This window comes from Lepisosteus platostomus, chromosome 14 (genome assembly GCF_059453375.1).
Source record: "Lepisosteus platostomus isolate fLepPlt1 chromosome 14, fLepPlt1.hap1, whole genome shotgun sequence".
NCBI lineage: Eukaryota > Metazoa > Chordata > Actinopteri > Semionotiformes > Lepisosteidae > Lepisosteus > Lepisosteus platostomus.
In genome coordinates this window covers 15201166-15217772 of record NC_142624.1, presented here as the reverse complement: position 1 = coordinate 15217772, position 16607 = coordinate 15201166, and the positions used below count along the sequence as shown (strand labels likewise).

The 16607-nt window shown below is 36.0% G+C and overlaps 1 protein-coding gene across 4 annotated transcripts in view; it reads right to left on the bottom strand.

The window, feature by feature from the left end:
• ahr2 (aryl hydrocarbon receptor 2) overlaps positions 1-16607 on the bottom strand; it is a 171935-nt gene that overhangs the window by 132039 nt on the left and 23289 nt on the right. For all 4 annotated transcript variants that reach the window (XM_088607198.1, XM_088607196.1, XM_088607200.1 and 1 more), the window contains exon 2: positions 15335-15522. In XM_088607198.1, the coding sequence (XP_088463324.1) occupies positions 15335-15522 (188 nt within the window). The remainder of the gene's footprint in view (positions 1-15334; positions 15523-16607) is intronic.

Here is a 16607-nt window from a genome sequence, read left to right as displayed (position 1 = left end):
AACTGTGGGTAATTGCGCACAGTACGGGATTGTACCATGCATTTTGAATGACTGCATCTGTAGGGTACTGCTATGAACGTTTATGGAAATTTTATGTTTTAGGCCATGTTTTGTGGAATTGATGCAGATTTTTCTAGTTGTTCACTGTTTCACTTTATTAGTACACCCAACCCCCTATTTACCAAAACCAATGTTATGGATTTTTGAAATAACAAAGCATTCTTTTCTATTACCATTTTTTTGTAGTTACAAAGAGATTTTCACTACAATAAAGGTATGTCCTTCACTTACAAATGAAAGACTCCATCCTCATGGAACTAGAACTTTCTACAACAGGATTTTTCAGTGCTTCTGTATTCTTAGATTTCTTACTCATTTTATTCTTGTCTATTTATCTTAGGGACTGTGCTAGAGTAAATATAGGGATGGATATACAGTAGACTCATTTTACGTAGCGAGTATACCCAAAATAGTGTATAATCAAAACAACCCTCTTAGACCTCCCTGGTCCCCTCCCTTAAACAAGTAATATCAATTGTAAGTGTATTATTAATAAGAATAATTCCTTACACTTACGTGGCACTTTCAGCGACATGTGGATCGTGGATGCAGTCATTCCAGAGCAACTGCTAGCTAGAGACAAATGTCCATGTCAGAGTACTTCCTCTCACCAGTTCAGTCAGTGCTGGCTACTGTGAAATCTCAGCTTTCAGACAAGAGTGTAGAGTTTTGTTGTTGGGATATTAGGCCCTTCCACATGATTGCAGGAAAAGGTTTTATAGATCTAGCGCAGGAACTAATAAACGTGGGAGCTATCCATTGTCGTGTCCCAGTTGAGTGTGTGCTACAGAATCCCACTACCATCTCTCGGAAATGTAAGGAGATCGCAACCACGTTGAGACAGGATGTGCTCAGAGAAATATCAGGGATTATGTCTGATATTAATGTGGGGATGACCACTGATGTGTGGACTGACGATAACTGTAAGATCAGTTAAGTGATAATTACTTGCCACTTTATCACACCGGAATACAAGCTTAAAAGCAGAGTGCTTACCATGGCTTACCAGTGCTCCCCACAGAAGAAGCAAAAACTGGTGACAACATACAGAAAAAGTTACAGTGACAGCTCGTATCCATGCTTGGATTTGATGCCGTTGTTATGAACTGGGTCACTGATCAGTGTCATGGATGTCGGAAAGGACGAACCGTGGAATGGCAGGAGAGCAAAAATAGACCCTATGCGTAGTGGCGAGACGGGGGTTAGCTTGGGCTCAGCTGTTCAGGAAATGCCGTATAAAAACCTATCCCCTCAGGCCATGGACAGGAGTGACCTGGTGCTAGGCGGGTCTCAGGACATCTGAACCTCAATGCTGAGCGAGTTGCAGAGCAGAAGCAGGAAGTAAATAGGCTACACAACAAGACACACCAAAAAGACATGAATAATCACAGGGAACTAGGAACAGGAGAAAAGTAGAGCGACCTCTAGGTGTACTGGGTGTGACAATCAGGGATCAAACATCATTGCTGTATTCACACGCTATTGTTGTCTTGACTGTCAGGACCATGAACATAACATGCTCTAGCATGCTCTCGATCCCACCAAATTAAGAGACAGAGTCCCAGAAATTGCAGAAACTTGCGAAGGCACTAGTGAAATTTATGAAGCAAATGGGTCTGGTAAGCCAGCTGACAAAAAGTGTTAGGCAAATGTCAGACACAAGGTTTAGGACCGTATTCCTTGGAGTCAATCAAGAATGTGTAAACCGAGCTTCGGGAAAAGCTTGACAGCCGCGGGGGGAGAGCCGAAGAATTGATGACAAATCCCTCCAGTCCTAGATATCCTGTTGGAATTTGTTAAACCTTTCTACTAGGCTCAGAGGGAGCTGGAGGGCGACCAGTACCCTACCCTCAACCTGGTTGTATTGTGGCATGAAAGGCTTAAACGCCACTGCAAACCTGTGGGTACAGACAGCCGTCATCAGGCCATTATCCGTGACAGACATCTCGAATGTTTAAACTGAAAAGTAAAGATCGAGCTGGTGCACATGCTTGCCATATTCCTATGGCCTGAATTCTGCCAGCTTTGCATGCTATCCCGCACTGAGACAGAAGATGTCCACCAAGACGCCAGGCGTCGGATAGCCTGCTTCACAGCAGACGGTGAGCCATCCAGTGAACCCTCTGCCAAGAGAAGAACAACTATAGTGGCAGAGTTTGAGGAGTGGGTGAACATCCCCCTGAATTAAATTGGAGATGCAGTTCAACAGTACATCAGTTGCAATCACACCATGAAAGATGACAGGGATATGTTGGGTTGGTGTAAAAGTCATAGTGGATCTTTCCCCTTGCTTGCTAGACACCTGCGTGTGATCAGCATTCCTCCAACTAGCCGCAGCAGCCAGAGGAACTTTAACCCAACAGGGCTAACGGTTGACAAGAGGAGGACAGCGCTGAAACCATCAACAGTAGATGCAATTCTCTTCCTCCACAACTCTGATGGAGAGCATCATGACTGTTTATAGTTTTGGATTGCAAATCAAGTGGATTGCAAGACAAGTACTTTTTTGAACAGTCAAGTTCAGTTTATTTGAGTGTTCAGCCTTGTTTATTTGGCGAAGATAATTGGCAACTAATGTTCCCATGCCAAGTCCTTCAGTTGGCGAAGTTTCAATGCTTGATCGCTACTAACCGGTAAGACAAATGGTTTATACTCTGCTGTGCTGTGTTTAAGAGGTGTCGTGCCTTGTTAAGTTGTGTAGGTGGGCTACTGTTTACTATCCCATATGGAAATAAAGTACAGCCTATTGCAGTATGATAATTATTGCCAGATATAATAAATATTTGTGTGCTGGTGCTTTGGCTTGCACGACATTATGACAGAGAAGGTAGCTTAAACCAGTAATGCCTGCATGCACATTCACTTTGCCTATAGCTTTTTAAGCAGGTTTATTACGTTCCCCACTTTCAAAAGTATTACAGATTTATAAAATACCAGTTTTTGTCAGCGCACAGCATTTTCTGTCAACTCAAGCGCATAGCAGCCGAGCAAAGCATAGTAAAACTGTGTCTGTGAGAACCCGTCTCTGTGTGTGCTTGTGTGTCTACTCGATCTGAGAGGAAAAAAGCGAGTGACCGATTTCGGATTGGGGTTCAAATTTGGCAGTACCATTCGGGCTCGGTCGGGCCGGGTCTCAAGGTCTCTGGAACAGGCCAGGTTCAGGCTTCAATTTCATGCCAGTGCAGACCTCCACCTCACTATACTGGGGCATTAGGACCCACACAGTCTGTAGGGTGAGCACCCCGTACTGGCCCCATTAACATCACTTACTGCAGCAATCTTAGGTTTTCCAGGAGGGCTCCCATCCAGACTCACACCTACTTAGCTTCAGTGGGTTGCCAATTGTGAGTTGCAGGGTGATATGCCTGCTGGCAATTAGTATTGGTATTAGAATGTTATGTACTGTATGTAGTTTAAAGCATTTTGAAAATTGTAATTTAACTGATCTTCTTTGTATATTGTACAGTGCAAATACAGAACTGTAAAATATACAAAATAGATCATGTAAAATGTCATAATAAAATGCAGGTAACAAAGCAGATGCATAGTTATCACAAATAGCCTTCTCTCTGTATCTAACTGCATAAATTGCAGATTTATTCTTGCCATACTTGCAAACCAAACTGGTCACCATTATCCCACCCCTTAACTTGTTCAAAATCATGATTTGTAACACCAAATCAGGCACTTTTCATGATTTGCCTTTCCCCTTTGTACTTGTTTTCAGTTTACAAAACATATCACAGGATTGCAATAAAAGTCACACCTTTCTTGTCTTTATTATATTCCTAGAATTATACTTACTTGAAAAAATGCATCTCTGTTTTGACTTTAGATACGTTTATATGCTCAGGAGTTATCTTGATTAAACAAACTCTTGATGATATCTGACAGTAGTATAGGATTTTTCATGTATTTACAGATGCAACCACAGCTATAAAAATTTCCTCTTTTATTTTAAGGCAGCTAGGTTCCTAGGAGTATGATAATATGGATTTTTTTAGACTTTAGAAAAAGATGTTAAGATGTTTAAATACTGTTTGAAGACAAAACTGAATTGGATAACTTTCTTTCTTTTGAGGTTATTGCTATTCATGGAATTTCAGTAGCTCTTTTCTTACTCAGGATCTTAGGAATCCACAATTCTGAACAGTACACACATTCACCTGGTTAATAAATACAACTTTAAACCTGCTAAATGCCTTAAACCTAGAAATCACTGTTTACTATATCTCTGAACAGGGAATTTTAAATATTTTAAAAATCTTGTCAAGCTCACACGTGCTGATCAGCTATTGTATTTTTTAGTGTTGTCAGATCCCGATAAGGTCCAACTGTCATTATGAAAAAAACTTAGTGTGCATTACAAAAATATCTGACTATTATAAAATGCATTCTTAAAGTTCCATATTACTTGTAATAAACTTTCAACATCCAGCTTCATACAACTATATCTAGATTCTTAAAATAAAACGCTTCTGGAAAATAAGAAATCTATACCGCAAAGGAAAGGCAGTAATAATTACACCAAACTGTAAATTCCATGATTGCTGATGTACAGTATTGCAGTGATTAAAATATGGATAATAACAAAATACACTACCGTACATCCATTTCTACTTGATGGCAAAAAAAAGATTTTGCAGTTTGAAATGTGAAATAAACCAATTTAGTAATTGTTAGATTAGTTCTGGTCTTTTTCTTCACTATAATAAAACCTAAGGATCTGTAAGAAAAACATGAATATTTGAAACAAAGTTCATGTGAAGCACTCTTCTCAGATCAGATTGAGTTTTGTACAAATGTCATTGGCTGTCAACTGAAAATTTACTATTTTCAAATAGTATAGGTATAATTTTACTGTTATAATCAAATTTCTTAGCTATGCACTATTTAACCAAGACAGTCCAAGTCTTAAGCCATGTGTGTTTATTTAAATAACACTTTATAGTCTAAGTCACATCCTGTGCTCTGTGTCTCTCATCTGTTTTGGCACACAGCCACCCTCAAGCAGAACTTCCCTATTTTCTTATCAAACAGTGTCATTTGGGATATTTTCAGCCAAAACTCCAGACATTCTCATAAAGCAATAATAAACATCTTTGCTGCAGTCAGGAACAGACTTTTGTAGTATGCAGAAATGTGTATCTTCAAAATTGAATTATTTGGAAATATAAGATCAGTAAGACAGAGTAGTTTCAGTGGGTGCCTCACATCAAATGAGCAAATGAATATCCTCTTTCCTGTATTGACTACTACATAAGAATTATCTCTATGAAATCTTAAGTACCTACAGGCACTGGCTGCTTGTACCATACCTGACAGTTTTTCAAACCTTACACACTAACTCAACACACTATAACTCAAATATATTACCTTAAACATACATACTTCTTTGTTAGTTGTGCAGAACCCTGTAAAGCCATAATGGCTGTCAGCATGCTCACGGTACTCTTAGTGCTTGAGTGGTACCCTAAAATTTAGTTTACATTGATTAAATGGAAGATAAGTGTTTACTGAATAGTAAAACAGATAATTGTTAACAATCACTGGGATTCCTTCTGAAAACTATTGCAGTATACTAGACAGAGTCTTTGTCTCTTTGTCCAGCAACAAAGAGAAGCCAAATCATTCTCTTTCAACCAAGAAAATCTACTCGTCAGTTTTTTTCCTCTTCTTTAATAGGATCACCCATGTAGGAGGATCAAATACTGTACGTGTTGATTTAATTACATACAGTAAGAGCGCAGATTTGTGTTTACTGTGGACACATACAATAGGTTTTGACTCTTCCCTTCCTTTCTACCAGAAACCATAGCTAGCAGCCATATCACCCTCCAACTCACAATTGGCAACCCAATGAAGCCAAGCAGGTGTGAGTCTGGTCAGTACCCGGATGGGTGACCTCCTGGGAAGATCTAAGGTTGTTAGTGGGGCCAGTATGGGGAACTCACCCTGTAGTCTGTGTGGTCCTAATGCCCCAGTATAATGACAGGGACACTATTCTTTGGATGAGATCCTGACTCTGTGGTCATTAAAAATCGTGTATCATCTCTCGAAAAGATTAGGGGTGTTACCCTGGCATCCTGGCCAAATTTCCCATTGGCCATTACCAATCATGGCCTCCTAATAATCCCCATCTATGAATTGACTTAATCACTCTGTTCTCCTCCCCACTGATAAAGGGTGATTGGTGAGCTGGCTGTTGGATCATCCAGGTGGGTGTGGCACATTGGTGGTGGTGGAGGGTAGTCCCCATTGCCTGTAAAGTGCTTTGAGTGGAGTGTCCAGGAAAAGTCCTATATAACTATAAGGAATTTTTAATTATTATTATTCTAAACATATATACATATAAATATAATACAACACAGACATTTCAGAATGAATAGTGAAATATGAATCAGAGGGCACAAGTGAAAACTAAAAGGAACTGCATTTAAAACTGAGAACAGGAAGCTCTTCTTCCCAAGGAAAAGCTACTGTACTTAGCCATGTTGCTGAAAGTAAAACTCTTTTAACTTTAACTTTTTTCAAGAATTGGCTGCACGAGATCCTTGAATCAATTAATTATTAATTAACGAATGGGTTAGATGGATCTCCTCTCTTTCCTCATTTATTTTTAAACTTATGTGTAAACTGTGGTCACATGAAGTATTGAGACCTTTAGTTGCAAGGAAGGAGATACAGAAATGAAAGTTGTTTGTTGCTGTTTAAAAAAGCTAAATGTTCACTGTCCACATGTCTTTCTAACTAATGTAGCTGCCAGATATTCATCAGCCTTGAAGACATTTGGTGTCTTTTTTTTGTAGTGGAACTACAATTAAGAACGTTCAAATTAAGAATTACTTGACTCCATTCTTGATTTCATAAACATCACGTTGTTAAATGAAGCCATAGAATTACAGATGGCAGTTTCTATCTTCTTAGTTTCTGCTGTTTAGCTTCTTTCTTTTTTAATACCCCGTTGTAAGCTGTACACACATACATATTGTTGTTTAGGCTGATTTATACTTCCCAAAATATACACTGTCAAAACTTAGAGGATAGTTATTATAACATGTCCACTGATTTCATTATACATTCAGAGATGGTTGTGTGGATATGGGTTCACTTACTCAATAGTAGCTGAAATACTGTACACAAACATAAGTCAGATATTTCTTTTTGTTGGTATTTTATCTTTATCTGTTAGCTTGTTAATACATTCCTTACTTTATTTTTTCCTCTCTTATTTACATTTTAATTTAATGGCAATAATAATCAAAGTGGTAAATTTATATTTCTACAATATATTTCAATCAACAGTAGTTATTTAATAGAATTCCTAACGTGCCTAACAAAACTGCACTCACGTTAGATGTTCAGAGTAAAAAGATAGTCTGAAAGATGCATTTTAGGACAAGGAAGGTTTATTTTCATGTTATTCCAATTGACTATTTTAAAGTTATCGCTCACACAAAACATTAAAAATCAACATTTCAAAGGAGTGCCATTAGATATGATATAAGAATGAGAGGGTGATAGAAGACTCTTTCACCTCATACAATTCAGGCTGATTCAAGTGAAAAAAAAATAGATGACTCACAGAAAGCCCCAGCATATCCCAGGTAGTAATGTAATTTTTAGCAGGGAAACCAGGCAGGGAAAATTTGCACTTCAAACCAAAATCCACCATAATGATATCAAAAGTTTGTCATCTCAGTGCATTGGACCTTGGCAATACTCAAATGTCAGTGCACCACTTTACTATGGACAAAACTACAGCAAGTATCTAATTGTGGAACAGGCAAAAAATAAAACTTGAAACTATAAGACTGTACAATGCATGTGAAACAAAATAATGAATAGCAAATATGCTATTATACTTTATGTTGCAGAACATACTGTTACAGTATACAACTTTTTTATTCTTTATTTTTGTTAAATGGCACTGAGCCTGAAAAATGAATTTAATATCTGTGCTATAACCTGGATTTATTTATCTGGAAAGGAACGAGGAAGTCTGTTGCTTAATTTTGTGTTGCTTCATGTGGAATGAATAAAATAAGAAAGAAGAAAGCAAGACATTCAATCCATGATTTTATGTTCCACTTTAAAAGACTGAAAGGGTAAAGCAGAATACAAGACAAAGACATCAGTACCACTAACCCTGAAAAAACACAACCACCTGCAGGGCCCACATTTCGTGCCACTATCCTTTACAGGCAATACGCCCTCCCAGTGAGGCAGTTGCAGTCAGGAAGAGCATAAGATCAGGCTGACGATAAGGGGGCTTCCAGGATAAACAGAAAAAAAGACAGATATCTATACTGACCTAGCGAAAACAGGGAAGCTTTAGCAATATCTTCTGAAAAATACACACATAGTAGGAATATTAGCTACTACTCTACAGAGACTACTGCTGTAATTTACATTTAAAGGAGGAGAGTTAAGAAATTACAATGATTATTAAACAGAAAAAACAGTTACTACAAAAGTTTTAACCTAAATAATACCTTACCACTGAATGATACCTTACCAAGCAATAACAGTCAGTTATAGCCTCTAAAACACAGTATTTAAAAATTGAGGAAGTCAGACTCAGGTCATGATAAATTAATATATTTTATGAACAGCTATTATTGTAGCATTTTGCATTCCTTTGGCACTTAAGGCTATCATAACTACTTTAAGCAAGCAAAGCATGTGGCAAAACATCAGACAAACATGACTATAAGTAACACTGGATAAAACGGATGGAATTAAATACAGTATGTACTGACATGGATCTCTCAAGGTCCAATATTATTGACTCTGCAAGCACTACCAATTTAGAATGAATTAATTCCCTCTACTTTTATATACATTTAGGTTAGAATTAAATGCATTTTTGTATAATAAGTACAACTTTAAACCTCACTCTTTCTATAATGCCATAAAAATAACAAATTTAAACATGTAGACTTCAGGCTGATACACTGGTTGTTTGACTGACTGTTACCAGTTCAGCTGTTCATCTCACTCTGTGATGTTATTAGACAGCTGGACATTAGTATATGCATTCTGTGAACACCCTTTTGCAGCTGAGTTCAGCTGTAATTTCTTTCGTCTCTTTAAACACAAATAATTTTTAATTTTTTTATGAGGACATAAGAAGTTTCCACAAATACACAAAGTTGTTTATGAACATTTTCCCTATTTACAGTCAATTTCCAATTCCTTTAAGAAAAACAAAACTGTGATCTTAAAAAACAAAACAGTGGACCCTTACAGAGAATCACTGAAATTAATTTGGTTAGATAACTTTTTTTTATTTTATAAGGCAGCAGAACTATTTAGGTCACTTACTTTTTTCCTTTAAACTGCATGGGGAGTGAGATGAGATATGTGGTGGAATTATATCTATGTCAGAATGGTCTAAATGGCATGGCATTATGACTGGATATTTACCTTTTCGATACTTGACCTTACCCGATTAAACCTGTCAGTTATACACATATGCAAATAGGAATATACATGACTTTCACAGACATGGTGTGTAGCATACAACTGATCGTTTTGAAGGAACATTTTTGTATTTCATCTACAGCTCTACAAATACAGAACATTCTTTTAATAACATTGCAAAGCCCTTTTGCTGTCAGTTTTCTGAGTCTGTAGGTTATTTTGTTTCTCAAACAATCTTAATTTTCTACTTCCTTTTACTCTCAAGAGTCAAGACTCCCTGAAACTCAGGAACAATTGCAGATGCTTCCTTATCTCTCTCTTCCACTTTACTTTACCCCCCCCCCCTAGTTTCTGATTTAAAAGAGAGAGGGCAACCGAACTCAATGAACATAGAGTCCCAAGCTATCTTCATCACTTCATCTTTCCCCTTTTCCCAGTCCTCCTTTTCATTGTCCTCATAGAAGCATCCCAGTCACTGAAGTCAATTCTGCTCTGAGGGCAAAAGTGCACAATGTAAGCTTGCACAGGATCAGGGGCTCCTCATTCAAAGCTCTCACAGTCCATGGTGCTACAGCAATGGATTTTTCCCTCCTTACCACCCTTCTTCCCCCTCTCCTTCCTTCTATGCACATATGTACAGTAACTGATATTTGTTTGGGGGTTCCTAGTGGAATCCTTCCTCATCCATTTTTCCATTCATAGCATACAGTACTTAAAATTTTAGTGTTTGGCATTAACCTGCTAAAAAATGACACCCTGACCGAAGGTCAGAGCTGTTACAAGTTCTCACTGAAAATCAAGTGAGGAGTGTTGTGACAGCTGTGATCTACAGTATGGCTAGGGTTGTCATTTCCCTAGCCAGGTGAGTTAACACGAAACACTAAAGCATTAAGTGTCCTATGCCTTTTTATTCTGTGACTTCTTCTGTGGTAATTATAATCTGACCAAACTACTGAAATATGTCAGGTATCATATCTGTGTTGTTAAGATCCTTACAAGGACTACAGAGTTTTTGGATGATGGATGGAATGCACAACTAGATGGTAATGGTAACGGCCATTACTTTTATGGTAAAACAGACAGTAGTATTTATGAATAACCACCAAGGCCTAATTTTAATTAATTCTAATTTTAGGTATTAAGTAGAAAAAGAAGTGGAAAACAGCAGAACATCCGGATTTGTCTTCTCCTGTTTTTTGGTAAAACTTTGGTAAAGGTGTAGCACCTGTATTGTTATCTCCTAGTGCTTGTTGTAATGCCAGTCCATCACTTAGTATACAGTATATAGAGATTCAATACAATCATTTCTTTGAAAGGCAGGAAGAAACAGAGTACAGAATACAGGGAGAACATACAAAATTCCATTTAAAAAAAAACAAAACTGAGTTTTTAGTTCAAAGAATTCCATTATTGTTCCTACAATGAACAAGGGAATGTATGAAACCTTGGTATTAATATCCATTATCTCATGATTTAAATGTGAAGATGGTGAGTATTATTATAACCATATACTGTAAGCATTGTTAATGCTAAATGTGTTGACACTTCTACAGATGCTTCAGATATTTTATCTGTTGCAAGTGCATTTCTTAGAAATTCATGAGTGAAAAATATAAGCTTTTTTTTACCTTTCTATTATCTTAATTTGAAATGTCCGCTTTATCAGGATTAGTTTCTGTGGAAGACTTTTGAAAATAGATGATTTGTGAATAGTAATAATAAACATATTGAATAAGCATTTTGCTTTAGAAATTTAGCATAACCTACATAATACACCAACAGTTATTACAATACTCGTACAGTAGCTTGTCTCACACCAAATGAATGCATTATGCACTAGCCCAGGATTTCAACTTTTTTCCAGGATGCCAGGCTGAGAGGGTGAGTCAGTACTAGAGTGCAGAATACTGTAGAGTTTTACAAAGATATTGTTTGTAAAACAGGAGATATCCTGTGTTTAAGAATCCACTGTCATTTTTGCATGATCAACAAAATAAGACATTTGGACTATCAGAACAATACCAAGCTACAGTAGCGATGAACAGAGTTCTTCCACCTGTCGACCTTGCAGCCGAACGCAAGAAGACAAACTGTGTATAGACTGTTTTTGTTTTTAAAAACTGAAGTTCAAATATTCCATCTTCTGTCAGAAATGCTTGAAAGCCAATGCTAGCTGCTGAGCCCCAAAACAAGGCAAAGCTCTCTCTTCCTCTTTTGTCTCTGCACCAAAACACTGCCAAGACAGAAGGAACAGATATCAATTTGGACCACAGACCAATCCAGCCAGCACTATCTTCTCAGCAGGAAGTCTGAACTAGTCAGAGACGTATGGCCAACTAATTTTTTAGTATAAAACTATATTCACATTATAATTCTCGAGGGTTGAATTACTTAGTGACTACACGCTGGCTCTCTACCTCGGCTAGAGGTATTGACCCTCTGCCGGTGAAACAGGCAGCCACAAAAAAAACCCACTCTGTTACAGTATACAGTACTGTAGTGTCCATAATATTTGCTATTTTAATTTTTCAAAGAAATGTTTATTTGTTAAAAGAAAACTCATAGTGATTGCTGGATTTGAACACCCGACTTCACACTTATAAATCAGTCACTTAAGCCGTCACGTCACCAAGGCAAGTCATGTGAAATGCACTGAAACAGCAATACACATATCAATATAGAAATATAGTTATACCGTTATTAATTTATTTATATACGTGAATCCATATTATATTCCCTATTAATCCAATTCTAAAAGTATGCTTTTGTTTAATCCAATAACGAGCGTATTCGCAGAAAAGGTTAAAACGATCAATTTTTCACAAAGTATATAAACGTACAGTAATATGGTCAGAAGGGGCAGGTTAAAACGTTTCAAAATAACCACATGTACTGTAAGACTTTGATGCTTAAAATGTTTAGGGAGAAATGGAATACTGGTGTGTATTTTTTCTTTAAAATACCAAAACCAGCAATATACAGTTTACATAATATGTTTATGTTCCTAAATTAATATCGTTTATGACCTTCAGATGCGTTGTGCTCCTCTTCTTTTTATGCTCAGCTACTAAAATTTCCCTAAAGTGGTAAAATTCCATTTAATATTTTCAATACTAAGCGGATTACAATGTGCACAGTAAAGAGATTAAATGATTTCATCTTTTCACTACCAACCAATGCACCACGAGTGCCCCTGTTGGTCATTTTGGCCAGCCAATCACGTACCGCGGTATGGCACGGTGGCGCACGCGTAGATGCCCGCGGTACGGGTTTGTACCGTGCATTTTGAATGGCTGCATCTGTATAATGCTAAAATTGAAAAAGGTCTCCCTCCAAAACAACAATTATTTTGGGAGATTAGTGTTCCTTATACACAATACATTTGTCTCTTATACTGTATCACGTTTGTGACAATTGTGGCTCATAGTAAAGGTCACCAGAAACATTAGACATTATACAGGAGTCTCAAAATAATCTTTTCTTTTAACAAGCTTAATTCAGACACCGCTCAGGAAAAGCAGGTTTCTGTTTCTAATTGCTGCTATTTTAGGCAGACATAGAACAATATAAGGAAACTAAACTGGAAACTGACTGGTAACATTGACCCTACCTAGCCTGATACCGATCCAAAATGGTGGTTAATTAAGTTTCAAACAAGGAAGAAAAGAAAAGCCTTTTCTTTTTTATTTCTACAAGCTCAGTTGTGAAATAACAACAAAGAAAACAGTCTCACAGATATATTTATGAACATTTATGGTCCCAGTTCCTGTTAGGAAAAGGATGTTGCCCTCTCAGTCTGTGACATCTTAGGTTCAAGAAGAAGCAAAACTTTTAATAAAATTTACTATTGTTTGATTTCCTTAAAACATCTCCTTCCTATAACCATTACCATTACCACTGTGCAAGACACTGTACATATATAAACACCTGACACAAAAGAACAGTTTTAGACATTTATAAATCATAAATCTTTGTTAAATTATAAATTCCAAGTTAAAACAAAGATCTTATCAACTAGATAGGAAGGTAATAAAAACAGATTCTATTAAATATATTTTTTCTTTCTATATTCTTAATTTTCTCTCTAAATCATTCACACTCAGGTTAAACAAACACAGAAGATGCCAACATCAAAAACAGTTCTTTATGTACAATTTATATTTTAAAATGTTTAATTAATTTACAGTTTAAAATGTATCTTTAACAGAAAAGTGATATGTTTAAAAATATAAACAACAAAGAAATCTAATGTGTTATTGTTGTTTAAAAGAGTTGCAGGGAAATAAGGAGGAACATAAGAGCATACACACTGTTTTTGTGTATCAGAAATAAAATCACGATGCACATTCCCCTTTCAGGAAACAACTTAAAAAACAGTATTAAAAAAAATATTTCTTTTACATAAGAGAAAATAGTTTCAACAGCAATTGTGAAACAAAATCAATATCCACTTTATCTTCTCAGGGGATCGGGGGGTGGGTTTTTTTTACTGTATGTGCAAATTATAACTCTATATATTTCTATATTTAAAATGGTCCATTTTTCTCATTTGTTTAACTGTACCATAAAGATACAGAAATTCTAGCAGAACAAACAAGCCTGCAAAATCAGCTTCAACAGCCTGGCTGGGTTGTTTGTTCCTGACCCTATGAATCTCCTCATATAATGTACTGTAGAATTACCTGTTTTCTATAGTTAATTCCAACTGTTGAAATACAACAGACATGGCTACCCCCAGTCCCATAGGGCCACAGTCAGGCAGGCTGTATAGATCACCATTAAATAACCAATTTCTAGAGACACAGAATGATTTAACATTCAATAGTTAATTAGGATTTTGCTTTCAGTTAAGTAGTTTAAAATTGGGGGAATAGAATGATAGAACTTCTAATGAAATCCAACATCTTTCAACAAAGAGATCTGACTGATTCTAACTTAATTATACATCTTGCAAAATTAATAACAAAGTTATGTAAGCCTTATGTATGTTAAGAAACGTTTGATTAAAGGTGACCTATATAAATAGCTGGCATTTTAGGATTATGTTGGCGACATTTTAACATACTTTGAGCATTAAGGCAAGGCCATCCTTCAATTAATAAAAATATGATAAATAACATAATGTATCAAAATAATTCAGAGGCCTTGACTCACTATCAGGAAAGGATATGAAAGCTCTCTTGATACAAACCATGACAACCATGGTTTAGACATTTACCTTGAGGAAACACATCTTAGGTCATAAAGAAGCCAAACACGTACATTTTTAAATAGAACAGAAATGAAACAGCAAGTAAAAAAGAAGCATATCACAGGTAAAGATAAGACCTAAGTACATAGTTACATAGCCATTTTAACAAAACTTAATGTCAAGCACATTGGCTTTCTCTTTCTTTCCATGATAGACTTTACAGGAATATAACATAATACCATGTTTTATTTTAATTTAAAATATTATTTTTAAGAGAACACGAGTATAAATTAATCTGCATACATACTTGTAACAACCAGCTTTCAAAATTACACAAACTCAGTTTATTCTGACAACTACCTTTTCCTTTAGAGCTTTAATCTTGAATTTATTTTTGTGTCATACCATTCAAATGCTTTGGGGTAAACACTAGGAATCTACCAGTTACAGTCATTAATTAAAATGAAATCTGAAAATACTTATGGGATTTTCAAGATCATTTTTGTTTTATCAAAATTCTGAATAACTGTATTATATCTTTTCATCAAAATAGCTCTAGCACTTTTAACAAGATGAGATTATATTATTATTATTATTGCTAAAGGAATTACTTGTCTCCTGTGTAAAGACTGCTAATAAACAAGAGTGCTCACTTACCATTGAAGAAGCTCTTGACCTTCAGATACCCCACACTGAGCCTCAGCACAGAAAGCTTGTCCAGTCGTGCTCTCACATCCTCAGAGAATGGCAAAAGGCTGGTCAGTTTGTCCAGCTCACAATTTAACCGATCTCGGTGACGTTTAGAAGGGTTTGATTTTGCTCCATCAGGAGGTGGTGGTTTGGGTCTGAAATGCAAGCAAGAATAACAAGATGAATATGAAATGCCTTTCCAGCAACAATGCACTGTCATGGAATGGGATGATTGTACTGTATACAGTATGCATGAGAGCTTCTTTCCTACATTTAAATAATTTAGACACAAAACTTAGACAAATCTAATCTCAAATGATGACCAGGTATTTGTCAGGTTATGGGGGTTTTTATACCAATACAATTCCACAGATATTGCAACACAAGTACTAACATCTATCTTATTAAAACAAAATAAAAATTAGTAAAAAGAAAAAATCATTCAGCCACATGTAATATTGACGACATGTACTGTATATAATTTAAATAAAACTCTGAAATGTTCCATGTGAAACTTGAAATAGGCAAATATAAAAATATAAAAAGGCACATATATTGTCAGTGAGAAATATTTTGATGCTTTGTTGAGTGTCATACATGGTGAAAATTAAATTTTTGTTTTGTTAGATATTTGAATAATTTTCATCTTACTACTGTATAACACAATTTAGCATTTCAAAATTAGAGCCAACTGAGTTATATACTGTTTTTCACTTCTTTAGAAGGCATAATTTCAACACTCTTTACAAATGTTTTAGTTGAATACTTTATACAACACAGACAGAATACTTTATATCACACAGACAGAAAATAAATGTATCATTTAATCAGATTTTTTTTTACATCTTAAACTTAATGATAAACTGTTATCACACTATAGCCCTTTTAAGTATGCAAATTGTGTTTTGACAATTATTGTGACAATAGATACAAGATGCAAGTGCTATCAACTGCATAGGTCTGTGTGTGTAGAAGTGGAGGTAGAGGAATTACAAATGAATAATAATCATTAAAAAACACAAGCTTTGACATTATGATTCATACAGCTTTAAATTAGACAAAGTTGTGAATTAACACAAAGGACTTGTGGATCCTACAATTTCACACTAGGGATATGAAGAATTTGACATCACACAGCAAAATATCTTGCACTGAACTAAGAACAAAATGTGGTAATCTTTCAAAAACACTTCTTTCATAAATTAAAGTCTACACAAAGCATCCAGAGACTCACTGACTC